Source organism: Centruroides vittatus, unplaced genomic scaffold, assembly GCF_030686945.1.
Source record: "Centruroides vittatus isolate TY-2023 unplaced genomic scaffold, ASM3068694v2 contig_345, whole genome shotgun sequence".
NCBI lineage: Eukaryota > Metazoa > Arthropoda > Arachnida > Scorpiones > Buthidae > Centruroides > Centruroides vittatus.
Window position 1 is genome coordinate 4,103,889 of NW_027122170.1, and position 24,117 is coordinate 4,128,005.

The window sequence follows — 24,117 nt, forward strand, 5'->3', positions numbered from 1 at the left end:
TGTCATATTCTCTGTGTTAGATCTCAGCTCAGGATATTACCAAATTCCGATTGATGAGGAGTTGAGAGAGATATTCGCATTCATGACCCCCTCAGGCAAATACCAACTCTGCCGTATGCTGCAAGGGGGAAAGAACAGCGGGCGCTACTTCCAAAAAGTAATGAACACAATCTTGTTTGACATAATCGGAAATGGATGTTATGTCTTTCAGGACGACATCGTACTCTACTCGAAAACGGAACAGGAACACCTCGAGCTCTTAGACGACGTCATTCGCCGAATAAAAAAACACGAGCTAAAACTAAAACCCGAAAAGTGTCACCTGTTCGTGAGGGAGATAAAATACCTCGGCCATCTAATTAATGCAGAAGGTATCTCACTGGACCCGAAGAATGTGGAAGCTATAAGGCAGATAAAGCCACCAACCAGTGTGAGAGAAGTGAGGAGATTTATAGGGATGATAAACTATTATCGCCCGTTTATGAAGGGTCTGTCTGGGATAGTAAATAGAATAACAAACCTGACTAGGAAAGGTGTTAAGTTTATTTGGACCGACGAACATGAATCTGACTTTGAGAATATAAAGGCCATAATTTCTGAGGCACCAACACTAGGTCATCCCGACTTTGATGCTGAGTTTCAGCTATATACAGATGCAAGTGACAACTGCATTGGTGCAACCTTACAACAAGAAGGTCCGAACCTGGAGGTAAGACCAATTGGGTTCTACAGTCGGAGATTAAATGGAAGTGAGTTGAACTATTCAACAATAGAAAAAGAGTGTATGGCACTCGTCTTTGCACTGAGACACTTCCGCTACCTCATCCTCGGCAGGCCAATAAGGATCTTCTCTGACCACCGCCCATTAATGTTCTTGAAGAACATGCAAAACAACAATCGGCACCTAATGAGGTGGGCCTTGGAGGTCTCAGAGTATGATTGCACAATCGGACACGTTCGAGGAGCTGATAACGTCGTTGCCGACTACTTGTCAAGACCCGAGAGCGGAAGTGCAGACGTGGCAAGCAACGAGAGTGAGAACATACATAACATTATAGTGCTTTCTCAGGAAACGGACCCGCTCTTTGGGCCCATAAAACGCACAATACAAGGAAACAGGAAAGACTGCGACAACCCGCCTCTCTCTATTACCGACTTTGACATAATCGACGGCTCTCTCTTTTTCGTGGGAGGCAATAACAGTGACAGGTCCCGCTTTAGGGAGTGCGTAGGGGAGGATGCAATTGAAAAGGTCATTGGCCTTCACCACGATAGCCAGCTAGCAGGACATGGTGGAGTGTATAAAACTCACCAGCACGTGCAAAGGAGATACTATTTCAGGAAAATGTGGGACAGAGTTAAGGAATATGTCAAGTCCTGTACTGTTTGCCAGAAATATAACAGGCATAAGGGGAAGGCGCCAGTGCAGAAATTTAATAAAATCTGTCGTCCAATGCAGGTGCTAGGGATGGATCTGATTGGGCCCCTTCCTAAATCAGACCTTGGAAATAGATACATTCTTGTGGTAATCGACCTCTTTTCGAGGTACGCCGAAGCCACCCCATCCCACAACAAACATCCGATATAATCGCTGAGGCCTTGTTCGACCATGTCATTTGCCGATTTGGTTGCCCGCAGACACTGATATCAGACCGAGGAGCAAATTTAATAAGCCGAGTTATGGAAGAACTATGCACCAACTTGAGAATAAGAAGGAAAGTCACAACATCGTATAGGCCCACATCAAATGGTGCAGTGGAGAGGGCCAACAAAACAATAGTAAGCATCATATCGAAGATATCAGATGGTGACAATCGAAACTGGGACAAGTACATACCCGCTGCAATGTTCGCCTATAGGAATAGTGTAAACTCCACGACACATGAAACGCCAAACTTCATCATGTATGGATTCGACCCAGCCTTTCCGCACGAAGTTAACATCGAAACACCATCGAGGGAAAGTGAGAGTATAGAGTCATACCGTGAACAACTTGTGGAGAGAATGCGTATAGTATACGAATCCACTAGGCGGGTTAGTGAGGAGAGAAAACAAAAGGCACGCGAATATTGGAATAAAAATAGGAACGTAAGAAAATTCGTAGTTGGCCAGAGAGTCTGGTTATTGAGGCCCCACAGCGACCCGAAGAGGAAAAAGTTCTCCCCAAAGTACATGGGCCCTTACCGCATTACCGAAATAGTCAATGATGTTAACGTCAGAATCAGTGCGGGAAATAATAACAACAAACAAACCATTCACATAGACAGAATTAAACCTTACTTCAAACCACACCTCGATAGAAACCATAAAAGCCAGAGGAGAGCGAGGGGTATGCAAATGGACCATGGATTGACTACTATGGACGAGGATGAGGGCGACGAATTTGATCCCCGCATCATCTCAACTACCAGAGGCAGTCGGGAATGCGATCAGAATTCGACAGGGTTACAACACGAAGTAGCCAGAAGGCAACCGGAAAAGGATCAGCCGAGAGTGGTTCCTAAACCGTATAACTTGAGAGGTCAGCGCATCAATTATCACCTGTTACACCATGGATACTAGTAGCTCGTCATTATATGTAATGTAACCAAAATACCTGTCGGTGGGGGATGATGTGGTGGGTGAAGCCCCCCTATGTAATTATGTATGTATTATCGTATTTATAAGTTAACATTAACATTGTTCCACTAACCCCATCGTCTATGACTTTTCACTAATTTTCTAAAATATTTTTCTCATGGCGAGTTTTGGGCGAGTGCAAGGTCACTCACCCCTTGTCAAAGGAGAGGGGGACAATTTGCGGCATTGGCGAGGGAACGGCGGGAAGAAGAACACGTGTAGAGAGGGAGCAGATTGCCGATGAAGAAAAGAACAAGAGAGGGAAATCCAGAGTTGTGTGAAAGGACTGTGTTATCAAGAAGTGAAGTAGTTCTTTTTATTTAGATGTTTCGTCCCACCGGAGGAGTCCCAAGTAGTCAGGTTTCGTCTTTCATTAATCGTAATAGGCCTCTTAAACTCGCCAAACAAAGAAAGGGGTGGTCTTCTTAAAATATAACCATCTTATATTTCCTTTCTTAATCTAACTAACATTAGTTATAACCTAGTTTAAGTAGATTTAATTAGTATAGTAGCGCGATTAAAACCGATTGTAAACCAACCGCCTTCGCGTTTGAATGTTCAATCCGGACTACCCGCATTGTACACAAAGGAAAAATTAATCAGCTTAGATTTTTGTAATCCGCGTCAATAAACGAATAAAATTGTCTTTACTGTTACTTATTTGTAATACGTGTGCAATCCGTGAGATTATTCACATAACGTGGTTTTCTTTAACCCGTCACACCACACTCTTTCCCCACACTCCCCATATCTTATCTTACCCTTACCTTCCTTCTAGCTAAGTCATCTCAGACAACCAGTCTCTTCCCTTTACATAATAATATGAAATAAAAGAAAATTTCTAATTTCAAATTATGCTGATAAATATAAAAATAATCAATATTATTGTTAATTGTCTACTTGTAGACAATTAACAATAATATTAGAATTTAAGGACAGTAAGGCTTTTACAATTAATAAAAATAACCAATTCACTAGATTTTATATTAATAAATTAAAAAAAAATAATCCCATACATCACAATTCCATATGACATCTTTTTCCCATTCACCACTAATTAAATCTTGATTTTCTACAGGGAGATTTGAATACCAACTACCTTCATCATTTTTTAAAAATGCTAAAATAAAAGAATTTTAAATTAAAAAAATATTATATTAATTATATACATCAGCTAAAACAATTAACACATATAAACTGGAACTATACTAACAAAATTCACACCTAAACATTAATTCCAGCAGAAAAGGAGGGCCTCTAAAAGAAGCCGAAAACGTTCGAACATTAAAGTTTATTGTTCATTTCCGTCGGAATTAGCGTTTAGGTGTGAATTTTGATATACATCAGCATTAATTTTTTATGCAACAGATTATATGAACCTTAAAGTCAGAATGCAACAGTAGCCAAATTCTGTATGTTGAAATAATAGTAGAAATATACCAAAATTCATTACATTACAGCACACAGACACATCAGTGAAGAACAATTTCATCACAAATGTTACAAATCAGGAAATGACAAATGCAATCTGGCAATTAATTCAAACTCTCTCATACTGATCAGTTTGAATTAATTGCCAGATCACATTTACCATTTTCTGATTTGTAACAATTGTGATGAAACTCTTTTTTAATGGGCATATCCTTGTGCTGTAATGTTATAATGAATTTTTTGTTGTTTCACTACCATTCTGCATGCAGAATTTGATTACTATAGCACGTTGGCTTTAAGGTGTGTTAATTTTTGGCAACAGTGTGTGTATTTTAAAAATTTATACTTCATATAAAGACAACCACCACAAAAAACTGGATAAACAAAAAATTTATATACTCACATGACACCAAATATATTATCCGAAGGAAAATGTACTGTCTTTCGGCATTAAATTTATTCACTTGAATTAAATATATGCAAATACTTTTGACATTTCAAAATGTCATCCTCAAGCAAAGAAAGAAAATACAACACAAAGTTAAACCAAATTCCAGTAAAAAAAACATGCAAGATTTACTAATAAACAAGCATTTTCAATGGCTTTCAGCTATCACAGTCAAGTTAAACCAGTGTTCAAAAATAGAGTATAATGCCAAAAGTCAATCTTTAAATGATGGCAAGGCACCATCTGATTGATTGTTGCTGCAGTAATATAAAAAATTAAAATGGTACCTGTTGTGTCCGTAAAATAAACGATTCTTGTTAACGTATATAAGTAACTTTTTTATAATACAAACGTAACACGTGCCTCCAGGTCTAAGTGTCACCACAGCTAAATCACGACTGACCGAAGACAAAGGAACACGACAAAGCGGAGTCACCTAAATAGGTCAAGGAGCAATTTGGTGCGGGTTATCTCCTGGAGGTTTACATACATAACGGTACCTCAAATAAAAGATCTCCAAGCATGGTGTATAATGTAGTATCTTTAAAAATGGTAGTATCTTTAAAATTAATCACAACATTTTTCTTATAAACTTTATGTATTTCTAATATTTCAAGGTGTCTGATGAATGGAAACTCTCTGGACAGATGTAGCTGACAATGATAGCTGAAAGTAGTTGAAAATGTCTGTTTATCGGTAAATCATACATGTTTTTTAGTAGAATTTGATTGTGTGTTATGTTTCATAATTTTTGTAATTAAACTGCCACAGTAAATTTTGCCTTTATATTAGAATTTTTTTTACATCAGTTTATAAAAAAAAATTAAGGTTAAAAAATTTAATAACAAACTGAAGTCAAATATTACAGTAAGTAGGCTTGCCAGATTTTCACAATGTCAAACCGAGACAGGCGACAGAAGCACCCTTCACCTCTGCCATTACAATTCAACATACTGAATCTAGTTTTTCATTAAATTTAAATAATTACAATGAGAAAAACAAATATGCATGCATAAAGAATAGTTATCCACTAACTCAAGGCACATGGTATCCTGTCTTTGCTCTTATTTGATGGAAGAGGGGAAAGACAGTAGGGATGCATTGCAGTATAAAGGGAGAACTGACAGTAGTGCACTGCCATGTTGATGCTGGACGTCAAGGTCAAGCCATGCCAGTCACCATTCTTGACGTTGATGCTTCCAAAAGTTCCCCCTCTATTTCCAATTAATTTACATAAAATTTTGGTCCTTTCCTCTAACTGGGACAAAATTACAAACAGGCTGGAATGGTGGGACCTCACTATGAAACCAGGACATTTGGCAAGCCTAACTGTAAGTTGATAGTAATAGTGTTAAGAATATAATTTTAATAAAATTTTCATAGTTAGAAAAATGTCACTATTAATGTAAATCATGTTTATTTCATTTATCCAATTTTTAATATTATGCAGTTGCTATTTGCATTATTATTAAGAGAAAACCAATAATTCCTTTAAGTTAGAATTTTTGCTTTATCTTGCTTATTACAACTACTAAAATTTTTTTCATACACTATTTATATTTGTTTAAGTGAAAAATTGACATAATACACAGTAACTAGACATTCCACTTTATGTAAAATAGTCCCATTTCTATGCCTTTTGTCTTGTTGTCCACAAAAGGTTGGTAAGGCTGCTTTGGCCTTAACACTAGAAGTATTATAATGAAAACATTTACTTCACATTAATAGTCATATTTCTTTCAATGGTATGATAAACTTTGTACTAACTTAGATACTATGGTTATTAGGATTAGCTAGTGCATAGCAATAATATAATAATATTTCTCTTATCTCTATGAATATACTTCACTGTAAATAAACCATTTATAACATACTTTTTTGGACCCAATACGGTGTGTTATTTTTCTTCATGTTCTGTAATACCTAAAGAAGAAATTTTTTAAAATTTAATATATTATTAATAGTTTCTATGAGCTAAACTTTATTTTTTTCAAAGACTAATGAGAGATAATGAATATTAAATATCAAGTAGCAATATTTTTCAAATACAATCATTTAACTTGAAATACAAAGTAAATTATTGAAGGCATTTCAATATCTCAATGAAATTGAAAGTTTTATTTTATATATAATTGATGACAGATTAATAATAAAAACAGTTTATTGAACTTTCATGTTGACATACACAAACTAAATTTTGAATCATGTAATATTCTGTAACTTAACTACAGCATACTTGTATAGAAAAAATAAAATTATTCAAAGTACACTTATTTAGTGTTAATGATATTTCACATAAATCTTAAAATATAATTAAAAGTATTGATTTAAAAAAAAATTAGTTTAATATTGCAATATCCCAAATATTTTGAGCGGTATAACATGTTTGAACCTAACAAAGAACAATATTAACAATTCATTTGAAAAATGATATATTTCGTTCAATATATCAATTACAATGGATTTTCCATCTCTCCTAGCTTATTGGGAAACCACCAGACTAAAAATTTTTCTTTTTAAATTCTCAGACTCCTAAATTGAGCCTATTCATTCTCTATTTAGTAAACATGATCAACTTTTCACATCATACTAACAGATTAAAAGATAACACACTAAAACAAGCACTTTGATATTGTTCAGAGTAAAAAACATTGAGTCGCCCGTATTGTTTTACTTCTTGAATAGAAAACTTCCAAAATTAACTCTTACTTGTTAGAATTAGCATGCTTAAAGTACAGTAGGAATCATTTTCCACTCAATTAGTAATGTTACTTGATATAATAATACTTACCAAGTTTCAGAATGTTCTAAGCTTAAAACTTATTACTAGAATTTACTTGAATTTTAAATATACGTAATAAAAATAATAAAGAATGTCAGAGAACGTCACCATACAAAGATGTCAAAGATACTCTGGTATGTTAGCTAAAGCAAATCTGTTCGTCGAATCTTCCTGTTTTGGGACCAATACTGAAACAAAATGTGATGGAAATCAGTGAAATAATTGGAGTAGAAATCAACTTTAGTGCCAGTGACGGAGGGTCAGAGAAATTCATTGTATTAACTGTATAAAGCACTACTGTATTTTCCTAATTGTTTTGTGGTTTTTTTCAACTTCGTTTTAGTCGTCATATTGGATAACTTGACACATTTTCTGTGTGTGTGTGTGTGTGTGTGTGGACTTCCTGCTTTGGAATTGAGGAATCACAGAATATGTTAACATATATTTTGCAAATCACAAAAAATTTATATTTACAGGTATACCTCGGGTTATGTCGTTTCGTGTTAAGTCGTTTTCGATTATACGTCGTTTGTCAAAGAATATATATGTTACTGTGAATGACCGATATTTGGCGAATGTCGACATTCTCCAGTAAATGTCAGCATTCACACAGTCGTTTTGCATATGTACGAAATATTTGCTAAATATCATTATTTCTCACTTATACCGGCAAATGTCGACATTCAGCATGCACTGATGGTGAATGTTGAATAAAAATATTTTTATTATGTTAAGACAAAAACACAACTTTTTAATATGCCAAAATAGGAGAAAGCTTAAGTAACAGCACATTCTAAATCATTAAAGAAAATAATAAACTTACACATAAATTATGTGATTAAAGTTATACAATCTTATTTATTGCAACAACTTAAACTGTTATGGCACTTTGAATTTCATTAGAGTCTTTTGCTTTCACAACTGCATTTATTCGTGGAACACTTCTTTTTGTAATGACAGCATGTATAGCCTTGCCCTCCACTTTTCAAATTAGCTGCAGCTGCTTCTCTCAGTGATATTTCTTGAGAAGAAATCTCATGTATGGAAAGTAACTTTTCTTTACAAATTACAAACTGATTACGTTATTACGCGATTATGAACTGATCTGTTAATGGTGTCTTTTATTTGGATATTGCAGACACCTTACTGACAACCCCTCTCATCCTGCCACTCGATCTGACAAACTGATCCCCACCTCACGGGATCAAAAGAACAAAAACACCATCAAGTGACAAGGTGGGTGGTTTCCACCAAACTGTTCCTGGAAAAAGAGGTATGACCTTGTCCTACCTCCACAAGGGATTTGGCAACAGACTGTCACCTCTCTGTCGACATTGGCTTCTTGGGTGTTGTTTCGACCTCCACCAAAGCTTATCTGTGCTTGTCGACATACACCGGCAATTGTTCAAAAGTATAACAATATAATCAAATATTCAGTCTTTCACCCACGTATTTTGTATGTGTTGACATTCACCAGAGAATATCAACATTCTCTAATTTCAGTCTTTCACAGTAACATACATACGTACACACACACACACATATATATATATGTGTATATGTGTGTGTGTGTGTAAAGTTGACAGACAAAGTTGAATAAAATGATTTAAACTTGATTTTTATTTTTTCATATATATATACTTTACATCTGTCTGCCACAAATATTGAAGTCGTAATAGCACTAGAAAAGCATTAGAAGCACATAAAATCATGTTACTATACAATAAATAAGAATAAAAGTATATAAAATCGTATTAAAATATGTACTGTACATTTACAATAAATGTTAATACTGTACATCATAAATCCTAGAGAATGAAATATGACAACATCTGAGACTCTGTACTGTCGCCTTATTAAGCAGTCTTTATTGGTAAATTTAACATAAATTAGTTTATTTTCTACTATCGCAAAATAATTTTAATAACTGTATTTGTTATTCAACCTTACAAAATCATTTTATTTTATAATGTGTTAGAGCAAACCACATTAACAAATAGAGAGTCTGCGATGCACTGTAAACATCGCCAAATTGTAAACGTACATTTACAAGTATGTACATATTGTATATGTATTCGTAAATTTAGATAAATTTTAGTTTTTAATACAGTACAGAAAAAAGTAATTTGTTTGTAAGCTTAATGTATGGTTAATAAGAATTTATTTTATTAAAAATGCATTAATAAATAAAATACAGGGAATGGTTATTTGTGGTTTAGCCTAGTGACAAGTAAATTCGACTAAAGTTGTTTTTTTGACTTACGTTGCCTCTCCCGGAACCAATTACCGACATAAGGTGAGGTATACCTGTATATGTTAATTTATAAGTATCAGATAATAAAGTTTCTGATATAACTTTTATAACTTTATTACTGATTTGTTTGGATCTTTTTGTTCTATTTGAGTTAACTGAAGATGTCTATCTGCTAAGCTAGAGATGATAAACTGTGACATGTCAGAATTTACTTGGCGCACACAATTTTATTTATTTTTTACTTTGTAAATTTCAATTCCTCTTAATTTAAAATGAATTTTATAAGGTTTTATTGATATTATATTTTTAATAAAGTTTTATATTCACTTCAGTTTATCATTGTTTTCTCGAGCAGTTTTCTTTTTAAAATTTATTAAAATATATTTCCTTCTTTCTTTACAAACAGTTGTAATTCTAAGAATGTTGAAAATTTTAGCACAATTTTATGATTGAAATTATTAATAAATCATTTCAATCATGCAGAACCATGCAAAATATAAAATTATAATATAAAAATTTTTCATACTCTATTTTTAATGGCTTCACCATCCCATATTACATCATCTTCCCACTGTAGCTGATTAATCATCAAATAATTTTCAAGAGGTATATCATCAATTATTTCTTCATCATAGTCATCATCCTGGTAAAAGAAATTATTAAATCTTTTATTATGAAAAATATAGCAAAACTGAAATTTAAATATTGTGGTCTGAAGACCACGTGTTCTGTTGCCTAACCGGCTCGTAACCGACCCCTTGGGTGGTTCACGGTGTAAAGGAGGGACAGGCCCTCATAGCGTAAAAGCTTCCTGTTGTAAAAGTTAATGGGAGGAGGGGAGATATGTGGTCCAAATATCACATGTTCTATTGCAGAATTCTTGGGTGGGCTGCAGGGTAAAGAAAGGATGGGCTGCGTTTTCGTTGGAAAAAAAAACCCCGGATCAAGGAGGAAGAGAGGGAGATCACGCATGCTCAACGGAAGAAGAACGACTTTTTTCGGAAAAAAGAAAGAGAGAGAGGACATGTAGACGATAGAGTCGCGAGATTGATTTTTTTTTTGTGTGTTGTTTCTTTTGTTTTAGTGTCTGTTATAGCGAAGGGACAGAGTAGTGATTGGAAGGACTAAAATAAACTTTAAGTTCCTTGCATTGGCGTCATAGAGTGTGTGATTTATTTCTTTGAAGTTTCTTTTTCTTTGTTCCTGCACGGGGAATACTCTAAAGATCGAGTACTTCCCCACAATATGTTTAAAGTATGAGATTGCTTTTCTAGAATTCCATATTCAAAAACAGACTGCAAAAATTCCAAATAATTTGGTGAATTGAAAATAATTTTTATTTCTCCATTCAAGAACAAAACTCAAATAATATAACAAAAATTTATTAATATAATGTTATATATTAATAATATTAAATTAAATATTAATATTTATTAATATTAAGGCAGCCAATTAATTAAAACTAAAAATAATATAATAATTAAAACTCTGGATTTTACACCAAAACTGAAACTAACATTAAAAAATAAAAATCGAAATTAATTAATTAATTTAAATTGAAGTTTAAATCAAAGAAATTGAAACATAATAATTTCGAAAGTGCGGATAAAGTACTTGTTGTTTGTCTTGACTGATTTGGTTATATTTCATCCAGGCAGAGGCGAGTCTCTATTTATAAAATGATGGTTTTGGTTAGTGGCAACAGAACATTTTGCTTTTAATATAAAATGGATATAGATAATATTATATTGCATTTGTAGGTATTTTTATGCACAAAATACAGTTGAAAAGGTAAAAAAAGGTTTTGTTTTGGGAACTGGGAATGGATTAATCCATTTTATATTGTTTCTTATGGAAATATTTATTTCAGTTTGAAAACAAATTGGTTTTTGAACAACTTTTTGAAATTAACTAAGTTCAAAACAGAGGTTTGACTGTATGTAAATGTGTGTTACAAGTATTTTCGAAAAGGTATTTAAATCAAAAGTAAAAGTTGAGTGTAGTATATGGTTGAACTAAAATTGGGATATTCCCAAGGTGGTAGCTGACAGTTTCTCAGGTTGTTAGTTTGTGGCAGTTTTCCCAGAAAGTCACCAGATCAATTTTTGGATTTTGTTCAGAATAATAAAAAAAATCTCAATTAACTTGTGAATGAGAAATGCAGGAGTGTTCTCAAGGATCTGTCACTGATAGAATGCAATGTGAGAAAATGAGGTTGAACTACTATTGTGGTAATAGTAATGTTTCAGTATAGATCTTTTCATTATTAGAGAGTCCCTCTATAATCAATCATAGAGGTGACCAAGTCATATATAATCAATCGTAATTTTAGCAAATCATCAATCTGAATTGAATAATTGAATGATAGTAATTCAAAGTTTTATCTTTTGTCTATGTTATGTTCATTCATGCAATGTAAAAAACAAGTAGGACAGCCTCCAAATTGTCAAGATAACTTGACAGAGATGCAGTAAAAATCATGGCTTTTGAGTCCAAAAGAAAAATATGAATACACTCAATCACACATACATTTATACAGTTATTTAATATTCATTTATATTTACCAGTTTGTACGCAACTATAATAAGTAAAATTACATACAATTTGATTGAATTAGAAATAAATTACCTTTAATTTAAATCCATAATTGCATATTTTACTATTAGCAGGAATATTTAACGAATTAAACCAATATTCTGCTGCACCAAAGCGCCATGCAGAAATTGATTCAGAATCTGGCACAACGAAAGTTTCATTTATCTGAATTTGTACTTCTTTTTCTGACTGACAGAACTTTTCCTGTTGAAAAAATATTTTCATAATTTATTTACTTTTCCAAATATTTACAAAAAAAATGATATAAGAAAAGTAATAAAGCAAATTTAAAGAGAACATACCATTTTATATCAAAATCACTTTATACAATCGTAAACAAAATTTATTTCTATTCCTTATTTTTATAATAGTATATTATATATTTAAAATTTACATAAATAACTAGTATAAAAGATAATAAATATTAAAATTGTTAGATACTTTCTAAAATTTTAAAGCATTTACTCAATTTACAAGAAGAAATTTCGTAAATCTAAACAGTATTTCTTTTATATTTTTATAAAGTACATTCAAAATGGAAATAGTCATAATACAATCTTACATTTTGAATTGATAATACCTCTACGTATACAAATAGTATATATTGATATATACAGGTTTGAATATAGGCCTACTATTTGAAATTTATACATAACAAATTGCAATCTATTTACTTATACACTTCAACTCCATTACAGTACAAAATTCAATATAATGCAATTACATCATGAACCTGTTTTAATAATATGGTCTTATCGATAGATAATGATTGTATTATAGATATCATTTAATGGATGTTAGTTTTTATTTTTGTGTTATCTGTATATTTCTAATCTAAATAATCCTTATTTCATCAATTCATACCTTTTATTTGGAATTTTAGTGTTGTTATTGACGGGCATTATCATTGTTTGCATACAAAACAATGCTTGTGTAGAGAAGGTAGGAAATTGTGAATGTATTTGTAACAAACAAAACCCTCTCAAAATCATATCTTTTTTATTGCAGCTTCAAATTTTTTACAGTAGTTGTAGTCAAGCTCGAATCCATTACAAAGCCATTTTCCCTTTTTATAACATTGCAACTCCAATACTATGTGGTTTCAGATTTATTGCAATTTGTACTCTTCGACCCCAACCATCAAATTATAATGGAATTGAAGCGTACGTCGTTAATAATATAAAACTTACTTCTTCGTCGCTCTCGATTAACAAATTTTCTTCGACTACTTTTAACTGATCTTTCTCGATACTTCGTTTTGAATTTCTCTTCCTTACACCACCCCAGATATTTGGCACATTTTTTTTACTCGGTTTATAATAATCGGATATAGTCATTATCTGAAAAAAAAAAGGCAAAACATTTTTATTATGTTTTTCTTTCAGTTCACATTTACTTCATTTTTAAAAACTTAAAATGATTTCTTTTTTCAATATTATACAAATTTCTTTAAAAGAGTAGCCTATCTCTAGTAAACAACCAATTTTCTGCCTGAATGGATTTTTAAGGAACACTTTGATTCAAAAAATCTATAAAATCAATGTATCTTTTAAAACTATGGCAATCATTAAATATTTAAAAAGACTTTGTTTATATTTTGGGAATTTTCTAAACTATTACTTCTAAAAGTTTACAAAAATATAGTTACTCGATCTTTTTGAAAGTCAGAAGTCACAATATTGGAATAATTATTGACCATAATGACATTATTAGCTAAACTTTTCTGTATTGATAGTAGCAATCTTAAAGTTTCCGAATTAGTGTAGTTTTCTGCATTCTCGACATAAATAATTAAATTATTAACTTTAATAAGTACAGTACAGATTTTTAATTATAAAGTAATAATTACAATTTATTAAATTATTTAATAACTCAAACATTAGTATAATTTAAAATCTTAACATGCTTGGTTTAATAAACGTAACCACAAAATCAGTTTACAAAAATTAATTTCTTAAGTATACCTCTATTTTTATCAATTTATACCAGGGGTCACCAAACTTTTTTCACAGTTAGCCAGATAACTGAGAGAATGACAAGCACAGGCTGCATACGCATAATCATTTTGTTCGATACAGTATACCGAATACACAAAAAATGGGGACAACCAATAAATTTATTTACCAATACATTACCAATACACAAACATGATCGCTGCCAGCAAGCTCATAATTGTTTTTCTTAGAAACTTTATTGTAGGTACTTATATAAAAAGCGGTCCGATATCATCGCAGTCGCAAAAAGTTGCCAAAATTTTTTATTTCGCCGATTTTTTTAAATATTATATTACTGCCAGATGCAAAAATCAGATTGGACCAATTTCGGCATTTTTACTTACACTTATTTTAATTTTTTCTACATAATAAGTTTATCTACAATCTATGATATTTCCATATAAATAATTATATTTTTGCTCATTTGTGGCACAGTGCGGCGGTGGGCCGGATGAACCGACCTCACGGGCCGTAGTTTGGCGATCCCCGATTTATACTATATTAATTATACAAAAATGAATTTATATGTAAAAACCTATTTATAAAACTAAACCAACAGCAGTTTTTATTGGCATATTACTACTTTCTAGTAAAATAACAAATTAATAAAATTTATTTCATCAAAATATGTACAAATTCAATAATAAATTGGCATGGTCTTAAAACAGAAAACTATCAATTTTACATAATGGTATTTTAAAGTAAATTAGAAATTTAGTATAAATTCACTTAAATGATAAAAATGAGTCTTTAGAATATATTGAACAAATAGATCTATTGATACAGTAGACAATGCTTACAATTCTCATGCCAGTGGTGGCATTCAGTTAGTTTGTGCCAGTTTGGCAGACTTCCTAACATATTTTTAGTTTGCCAAACTGGTTGTTAAAACTGTACTTTTAATATTTATTTAAAATAAATATAATAAATATAATAAATAAATATTAATATTTATTTATTGCAAATATCTGCATTTACATAAAACTGACAATTTTTTAACATTTTAAGACTGAAACAAAGCAAAAATAGAAGTACTTATTGCCCTATTGCAAGTGAGAACATTGATAGGAGGTATAGATGAGTTTAGCTCAACTGATCTACATCCAACTATCAAAACTGAGCATCAGATGTTTTCTGCTTAACTCTTGGGTACAAGTGATAAGCTGTAGACAAACATCTGTTTTTGGATCCAGGAACTGCAGTACAAATATTCTTCTGGATAAAACCATTGAATGTTGGTAGTTGGTTGAGTTTGCAGCTAAACAACAGGCTGGTTGTGTAGAATTTTGATTTTATTCATATGTCTAACACCTAAATATTGATCAGTTTTCATAGAAAGTTTTCCTAGGGAGTTACCACCCTTTGTCTAACTGTCAATGTGTTGGATTGTCTTAGTTATATCAATTCGATCCATATAACTTAAAAACTTTTTGTATTCTATTTTCAAAAAGAGTTTGAAGCTAAAATGAAAAAACTTGCTTAATTTTCAAAACTAAATACATTTTGAAACCCACAAAAATAAAAATTTTGACTTAAATATAATTTGAAGAATTCTTATCAGGATTTCTTCTACATTAAATTGAATGATTAATTATGGAACAGACATTAAATAATTAAAATATATTTTTATATATTGATGAGCAATTATTTATTGACATTGTCACAATGATGGGCTACAATTTTTGTCATAATGTTCTCAATTTTTTTAGTAGTGTCTTGGCCCTTTACATCATACTTTTCCTGTTAGCAATAGGGTCATGCCAGTCATCCATCTAACTCCATTCAGAAAATTTTTGAATTGAAATAATGTGATTTCTGGTCTAAACTGGTAGTTTGTACACAGTTAATTGGGCCTCCTGCCCTCAAACTTTATTATATCATCTCAAATTTCATCTACCTAACTCTGTTCTCAAGGTTAAGGAAGGACAGACAGGCAAATGGATGCCAATGGAAATTTATATCTGCAATTTGAAAATTGTAGTCCAAAAATTTTACACATTAAAATCTTGGTAATTATTTAATGTTAAAATCATAAATATAAGAATTATTTTTAATTTCAAAAGTTTAATTTCTACAGTAAATGAACTGAATCTCCTTCTAAAGTTTTAATAATTGATAATATGTACATTTATGTTAAAATTTATTAATACATAATTAATTTTATAAGTTTCATTTTGTTTCCACGTGGAATCATTTCTATCAACACAGCCATAAGCAATCACAATTCCTAAAGCTAGGGTCTCAAAGTCTCTCTACACTTCCTTTTGACTAAAGGTCAGTAGGCCAAGTGGTTAAGGTGTCCAAATATAATGGGCCTGTCCAAACCTGCAATGAGTGCAGCAAGTTTATCAACGCTATTGCCCATTGCTAGATTCAATGTTGGCCAAAACCACATTCCTGTTTTCAAGACAAAATTAGTCTGAGTCTAACCAGAACCACCTTGTGGGAGTGTTCATTCAGCATTTAACCATAGAGGTTGAAACTTCTTGCATAATGTACAAATGCCCTTTTCTATAGCTTGTGTCCCATTTTTTATAGTCTCTACTGCACTTTAACCACTTGGCTATCATCAAAGTCCAGTTAAGAATGCACTTTGTAATCTAAGATACATATCCTGACACACATGACTACAAAGACAGTAGGAGTGCCTTTTTAATCATGTCTGTGGAGGAGAGAGTTATAAAAAAAGAACCTACTTTTGACATTTTCAGTTATCTTTTTTTCGTTTAAGCATTTGAAATTACAGTACTCACTCCCTCATCTGATCTTCCCACATACAGACTGATCAAAGGCAACCAAAAATTTTTGAAAACATTTTACAGCATTGGCATGATGAAGCAGCTCATTGGCAAAACAAGAACAAAACACAATACTTTCAAAATTATTTGCAATTGTCAAAAATAAACATAAAAGTCAAAATAAACATTTTTATACATATTTTGGTAGGCATATATGTTATGATCTTAGTTAAAAATTATTACATCACCTTATCTGGATTTTTCTAATATATCCAGATCACTCCTGCCTACATTACTTCAGTAGGGAAGAGTCTACTGTACATAAATTGATTTTATAAACTTTATAATTAGATTTGATTACACAGATTTCAGCCTGGGATATCAAGGCTTCAGGTCCAGCTTTTCCTTTATCCAGGCCTGTTTACTAAATTAATTACACACATACATTATTATGTAACTAAATTACACAAATTAATAATTTAATTTTTTTCATAATTTGGAATAAAATAAATAAAAATCTCAAATTTCATAAATTAAAACAGTATTGTTATTAACACAATACTGTAATTAAAAAAAAAATGACATCCTCTAATTGGTACATCAGGAACTGTTAATAGAAATTAGAACATTTCAAATTCAGTAAAATATTAATTATCTTTCATTAAAGTTTATTATGTTTTGTGATCAATATACCTTTATTTAAACTCACTGGTTTGTTTGTTTAAAACTTTTTCCAATAATGTTATTCTATATACATATATGAAAGTCAAGCTGAAAGTTTCCGGAAATAACAGTCCTGTTTATTGTTACTTTCTGTCCATCCTCATATCTTCTCAAAGTACTCTCTCTGATATTTGATCCATTGTTACATGCCGGAAAACCAGCTCTGCACTGGTCTTCTGAGATGTCTACCAAGGTGCGTCTGTATGCAGCAACAGCCTCTTTCAGACTCCCAAAAAATGACACTCCTCGAGGACCTCCTTGGCTTTGGAAAACAGAAAGAAGTCACAGTGTGCTAAATCTGTACTACAAGGTAAATGGGTGACAAATTGCACTCGGGAATCACTTTAGTAGTTTACAGTTATCATTGCCGTACGCGTCGTTGCATTATCACGGTGCAGCAAGAGTCCACAAATGCCCATTTTAGGATTTCTCAAAAGACTTTATCGGAGAAGACCCAAACTTTCAGGGTCATACTAGTAGATCCAGATCTCGTAACCAGTGACAATGTCCCACATATGTTTTTGAGCTCAAAGGGTGAAATTTTTCCAGCATATAGTGGCACCATTCCACACAAGTTTCTTTTTGCTGTTCAGTCAGAGAACGAGGCACCCACAAAGACAATCTTTCTAATGTAAAAACAATTGTTCTAGATACTATTCACTGCTGCCGATTCAATATCCAAGACGTGAAGCTTGGCAGACCGTTTTTCTGCATTTGGTGATTTTTGCGTATCTGGTAACTTTCAAAGTTGCCCACATAAAGGTAAAAATAAATGTACGTATGGTAAAGGTTCTATACTGTTCAACAAATCCGCACCACATTTGGCACGAATATTTTTCAACCCTAGGAAAAAATATAGTGAGAGACCACCCCCAAATCATCCCTAGAGTCCATTTAAACCCAAGCAAACCCTGACAAATGCAGCTATTCAACTCCTTAAAAAATATGTACAGAGTACAAACAGCTCTTATTTATTAAAAAATTTATAAAATAATATTGAGACAAGAACCGATTATAGAAGCTTATCGAATTAAGAGCAGCATATATTTATGTAACACAATTTTTCACCAAAGAGAAGTGTAGAACCGAATAGTTTGGAGTAGTCTCATTGGAAATAATAATAATAAATTTTGGGTCTTTTTTATCAAACTTCCAAAAAATTCATTTGATAAATAACCGAATGTTGGCATTTTTAAATTACCTTTTTCGATAAAAGAGCGGCAGGTTCAATAACAGGCCATTTCATTTCCATTTGCAATTCGTATTCGTTTACTTGTTCACTTCTGGCATCAACAGAATAGTTCATCGTATACAATTTATCATTTTTAAATTCTTTTTCCATCGAATCATTCTCGTCGTCTGCATTGTAATTCTCGTCAACAACTGAAAATACACAATTCATAACTTTTATTATAAGACGTCACTCTCTGTGAGAAACTTCCAACTCTTACCTTCGTCCGCAACTATTGTATCTGCCATTTTCTTTCAATGCAATACGTATTTACGTATTACCACGATATAACCTAATCACACGAATAACCACGTGCCGAAATACATCCAGGAACGTGTTTTTATATTCATTCGGATGCGAGAGCTTCGAAACTTCGTAATTACTTCGACTTACCATGGTGAAGATAATCGATTCTAATCGACCAATTAACTCTCGCCAAGATTTTACGTCAGTCCGTTTTAAATATTTACTAAACGACTATTTGTCAATTCGGATCACGTGATACTTTTCGAGTTTCAAAATTAGTCGAGACAATTAACGAAGTTGACGACGAAGTGGACAAATGCTCAACGTTGTCTTTTGTGAAAAAAGAGCCGATTGGATAAGGCTGAAATAATGATGTCACTTCAACGTCATTTGTTTACAATACTCGTAAAACCGAAAACACGGCCAAGAATTATGTTAGACGTAGACCTATACTCGTGTATTATCCCGAGTAAAGAAAAACAGAGCCGAAATATAAGGGATAGGATTTAAAATGTATTCGTGCAGTATTTGATGCGTTTTTCTATCAACGTATTGATAACTGTTACGTCACTGGAAAGTATATTACGTAATCACAGGAACAATATCTTTTCGTACTCACAAAGACAATGCATTCTGCCTTGTTCTAAGAATTATGCCTCTTGTATTCATAGGAAAATGCTACCTTTACTGTATGTATAGGCCTATAATGTAATTAATTTAGCCTAATACTTGAGTTACTGTTTGGTATATACAGTAAGACCCCGCTTAACGTTGGGGATGCGTTCCAAGATGACAGAGCGCTAAGCGAAACAACGTTAAACTGGGTCATCTTAACACGTAAATAAGGGAGTTACGTGAAACAGAACAGAGAATAATAAAATTTATCAGTTTTTTTTTGTTTTGTTTTATTTTGTAACATTTATTGTTAAATACTTTTTATTACATTAATTATAGACTTATTTATTGCTAATATCGATATTTATTCATAAAACACTCATGAAAATAAAAAAAAAGTTCGAGTGAAGAAGTTACGTTTGCGACGAGGAAGGTTCTTCCTCATTTGACATCTTTTGTTTCTTTGCGAAGAAGTCGCCTAACGTCGTTTGCCTTTTCCCGTTTCGTTCGGCGAGACATGGCATCCGTGACACTTCGTCTCGCCTTTGAACTTCTATCAAAATTGAAATCACTTTGTATAAACTGAACCATTATTTCCGTTATAGTGGCTAAACTTTTTTTTAGAAAATCCGTAGAAAGTTCCTTTTGTTCCTCGTCTTCAGAAACGCTAATTTCGTCATCTTCGTGCACCCGTTGTTCTACTAATTCTTTAAGATCGTCGTTGGAAAAACTTTCTCCAGTTGTAACTCGGAATAATTCTTCAATATCCTGCGCATTTATATGATCCAACCCCGTTTCATTAGCTAGCTCGACAATTTCGTCGACATCAACAATGGATTCTCTTGTGTTAACATCTTTGCTTAGCTCCGGCCATACATTCTTCCATACTCCTTTCAAACGTTTCTCGGTCACCTCATTCCAGGAAAGATTGATGTTGTCTACAGCATCCATGATGAGATAGGCCTATTCAATAGTTTGTCCAAAAATCTCTAATGGATTGTTTATCTGCTCCATCTGTTTTATCAGTCAGTTGTCGGAATGTCCGCCGCAGATAATAAGCTTTAAAATTTGATATTACGTCTTGATCCATTGGTTGGATTAACGAAGTTGTATTTGGCGGCAGGAAAACAACTTCTACTGGAATGCGTGTTGTTAAGCCAGACAAACGCGTTGGATGGCTTGCAGCATTATCGATCAAAAGTAGAGCTTTCGGTTCTAGCTTTTTAAATTCGCAGTATCGTTTAAGTACTATATATATTATACAATATTATATTATATATAATATAACTTCTTATATAATTTTTTAAAAAAACATTTATTTAAGAGCAAGAAGAATAATGGGTAAAATTGTAAATATTTGCAAAGTCTTAGCTATCCCCGCAAACTTTCATTGACCCCTGAAGGGTCAGTACCGACCCATCAAGAAAGCCGGAGTTAATATAATAGAATGTATTTAACAAAATATTTCAGTTTTAGAATTAATAAATCACAGGAGGGACAATCGTAAATTACTTATCAGCAGTTTATAATAAATTTAAATTTGATTTTGTACTCGACTATTTCAACCAAACACCAAAACACTTAGGGTTTTCAACGTCGATCGGCATAAGAAAGCTGCGCAGCAGAGCCGAATGGATAAAATGGAACAAGCAGCTCTTCGCCTGCCGTTCGTCATTACCAGACGAACGACAACCCAGAACTCACCACGTGGAGGTGGCTGCTTCGGAGTTCCACCAAGAGTTGGAAAGAATCCAACTCCACAAGTGACCAACATCACTTGTCGAGCCGAGTTCTTCCTAACTCGCACGATGAAAATATTCGTAATTACCTCTGGATTCAGCTATTCGAAACTCACCATATTATTACTATCTGAACTAAGAAATGCAATATTACAACAACTAGTAATGAAAAAAGACGGAAATCTATAAATACACAAAATCGTAATAAAATGCACGTTAGGGTCACAAAATTTAGTTCAAACTCATATCGAACCTCATTAACGAAAAACAAAAAAAAAAAAAAAAAAAAAAAAAATACTCGCCCTGCGCGCGATTTAATAAAACGGGACACAGAAAGCCCTCTCCATCTCCGGTCGGCCTCTTAACTCGAGCGGGCCTTAAAGAAACAAAACACAGAAAGCCTCACCGTCTTTTGCCTTCGACCCGTTCTTGTATCTTCTTTCTTCGCCCTAGGAAGGCCTCTTCGCCCTACGCGGGCCTGTTCGCCTTTCGCGGGCTTTTCTAGAACGGGGTGCTGTCTTTGTCTTCATCCGAGCGAGCCTTAATGATGCAGAACACAAAGAGTTAGTTTGAGTGAAGAGTAAAGAGTAACTCTAATAAAAAGGCCGACAGGAAATTTCATCTTTTTACTCGAGCAAGCCTAAGAGAAAGGCGACATAGAGAGCCCTTTCTGCCTCCCGTACATTACTTAATCACAATTTGTTCTCAAATCTCAATGAAACGCGGAACTTTCGAACAAATTTATTCTTAACAATAGCCACCTACAATAGAAAAAGTCAACAATGCATTTTAACAATTCGTTACCCGTATTGTTAGAATGTATTGTTTGAAACGCGTGAGAAATTATGATCCCGTCATATCTTTACGTCACGCGTTACGAAAAACATTAATCGGTTTGAAATATTTCACAAAGGATTATTTTATTATAGTAATGTTCATTACAAACAAGGTTACTTTATGATTTTTAAGTTAAAATAATGCTTTCTGTTTTCTAATAAATAAAATTATAGAAATGTCGAATCATTCATTTATTCTAAAGAAATGTTATCTGTATTTTTGAAAATCCAAAGTGGAATTTGTAATGATTGTGGCCCTTTGCACGCCAAGTAATGCTATCAGAATGTCTTACAGTCAGAGCCGGCCCCACCGTAAAACGAACAGAGCAGTCGCTCCAGGCGCTAAATCCTATATGGCGCCTCAGTGGTAAAGAAAATGATAAAAAAAATTTTGTTTTCACTTTTCGATATTTAGATTGCGAGCGTGTGGCCGGTATGTGAATGGCCTTATCTGTTGAGATGCGTGCGGGAAAAGTGCATGGGCGAAGTTCCACCCTCGCCTCAGTTACATCACCAGTGTTTCCGCCACGAGCGCTGCCGTTTTAGTTGGCTAGTCCATTTCGAAACGCCAGCACTGCCGAGCGTGTTCCTGTGCTTTCTACGTGAATTTCACTTGTCAGCTGACGTGTGAATAAGTATTTTTTTATTCTTTAAGATATACGTGTCCATCCCGTAAAACTTATGGACAGCGACAAAAATCAAATGTTTGGAGGGCCGACGCGGCTCTATTGCCCGTTGGCGGGTCAGAAATGGGTTACACAAACGTGACATCTTCCCAAATTCGTTTGCGACGTGTTCATTTTATAAACCTAGAGTAGTGTACCTAGATATGAGAGTAGCGACACACGGCTCATCGCCGCTGTGTTCTGTCGACTGTCATCACGTGTTCTATGTGTTTATATTAAGAAATGACGATTATTTTAGTTCAATAAAGCACTTTTAGGAATAAAATGCTTTATTAAACTAAAAAAAAGTTGTCATTTCTTAATGTAAACTTTTAGATCACGTGATGACAGTCGACAGAACATGGTGGCGATTACTCGTGTGTCGCTACTCTGAGATCTAGGGGTGCATATACTTTTGGAATCAAACTGATCCAAGATCACTTCGATCGTTCAAATTGTGTATACAAAGGAACTACTGCGATCCGATCAATCGCTATTTGCGTATACAAACGCCATCTAGGATCAACTGGATCGCGATCAAACTAATCCGAGCGGAGGGTAGGATCGTTTGGATCGGATAAGAGATTAAAGATGGCGGCTTCCATGGTTGAAGTTAAGCTTATAGTAAATAACGAAGAAACACGTTGAATTGTTGACAAGGAAACTTATTTAAAACTTATAAATGACAAGTAAAAACATCATTATTAAAATGTCCGATAAACTGAGATGAAAAAATAAGTATTTAGAAACAATTTTGCTAGATTGTACAGCAAGAATGTATGGCGTGCACTTTCACCTTTTCTGCAAGTTTTATTTTTAATTTTGTAAAATTTTTATTTAAATTTTATTTTGTGGAAAACAATTTTATTGACGGAGTAATACGATTTAAAAATTCGTACGAATGAGCACAAACAATTTTGTCAAATAAACGATAATTCGTAACAGCGTATGTCGTTTAGTACCAACTACTGTTTTAATATCGAGGGATAAAATGGATTATTTTAATTTAATTAATTAATCCTTGTTAGTTAACGTATACAGAGTTTCAAAGATATTATACGTATAATATTTTTAAAAATCAGTGTATGTTAACTAACAAGCAGAGACTATTATTAACTAACAAATGTTTGTCGCCATCTTCGATCCTACTTGTATATTTTCTGCTATGACAGAAGCTATCTGTATCACGTGACAAGGGCTG

At 33.1% G+C, this 24,117-nt stretch overlaps 1 protein-coding gene across 1 annotated transcript in view; it reads right to left on the bottom strand.

The window, feature by feature from the left end:
- The window catches only part of LOC136974184 (transcription initiation factor TFIID subunit 1-like), an 81,154-nt gene extending 62,043 nt beyond the window's left edge, over nucleotides 1-19,111 (bottom strand). The window contains exons 1-7 of the mRNA XM_067268988.1: nucleotides 19,036-19,111; nucleotides 18,786-18,967; nucleotides 13,320-13,469; nucleotides 12,163-12,333; nucleotides 10,061-10,177; nucleotides 6,373-6,421; nucleotides 3,636-3,739 (exon numbers count right to left, since the gene is read on the bottom strand). Of these exons, the coding sequence (XP_067125089.1) occupies nucleotides 3,636-3,739; nucleotides 6,373-6,421; nucleotides 10,061-10,177; nucleotides 12,163-12,333; nucleotides 13,320-13,469; nucleotides 18,786-18,967; nucleotides 19,036-19,063 (801 nt within the window). The 5' untranslated portion in view covers nucleotides 19,064-19,111. The remainder of the gene's footprint in view (nucleotides 1-3,635; nucleotides 3,740-6,372; nucleotides 6,422-10,060; nucleotides 10,178-12,162; nucleotides 12,334-13,319; nucleotides 13,470-18,785; nucleotides 18,968-19,035) is intronic.
- Between the last annotated feature and the right edge of the window lie 5,006 nt (nucleotides 19,112-24,117).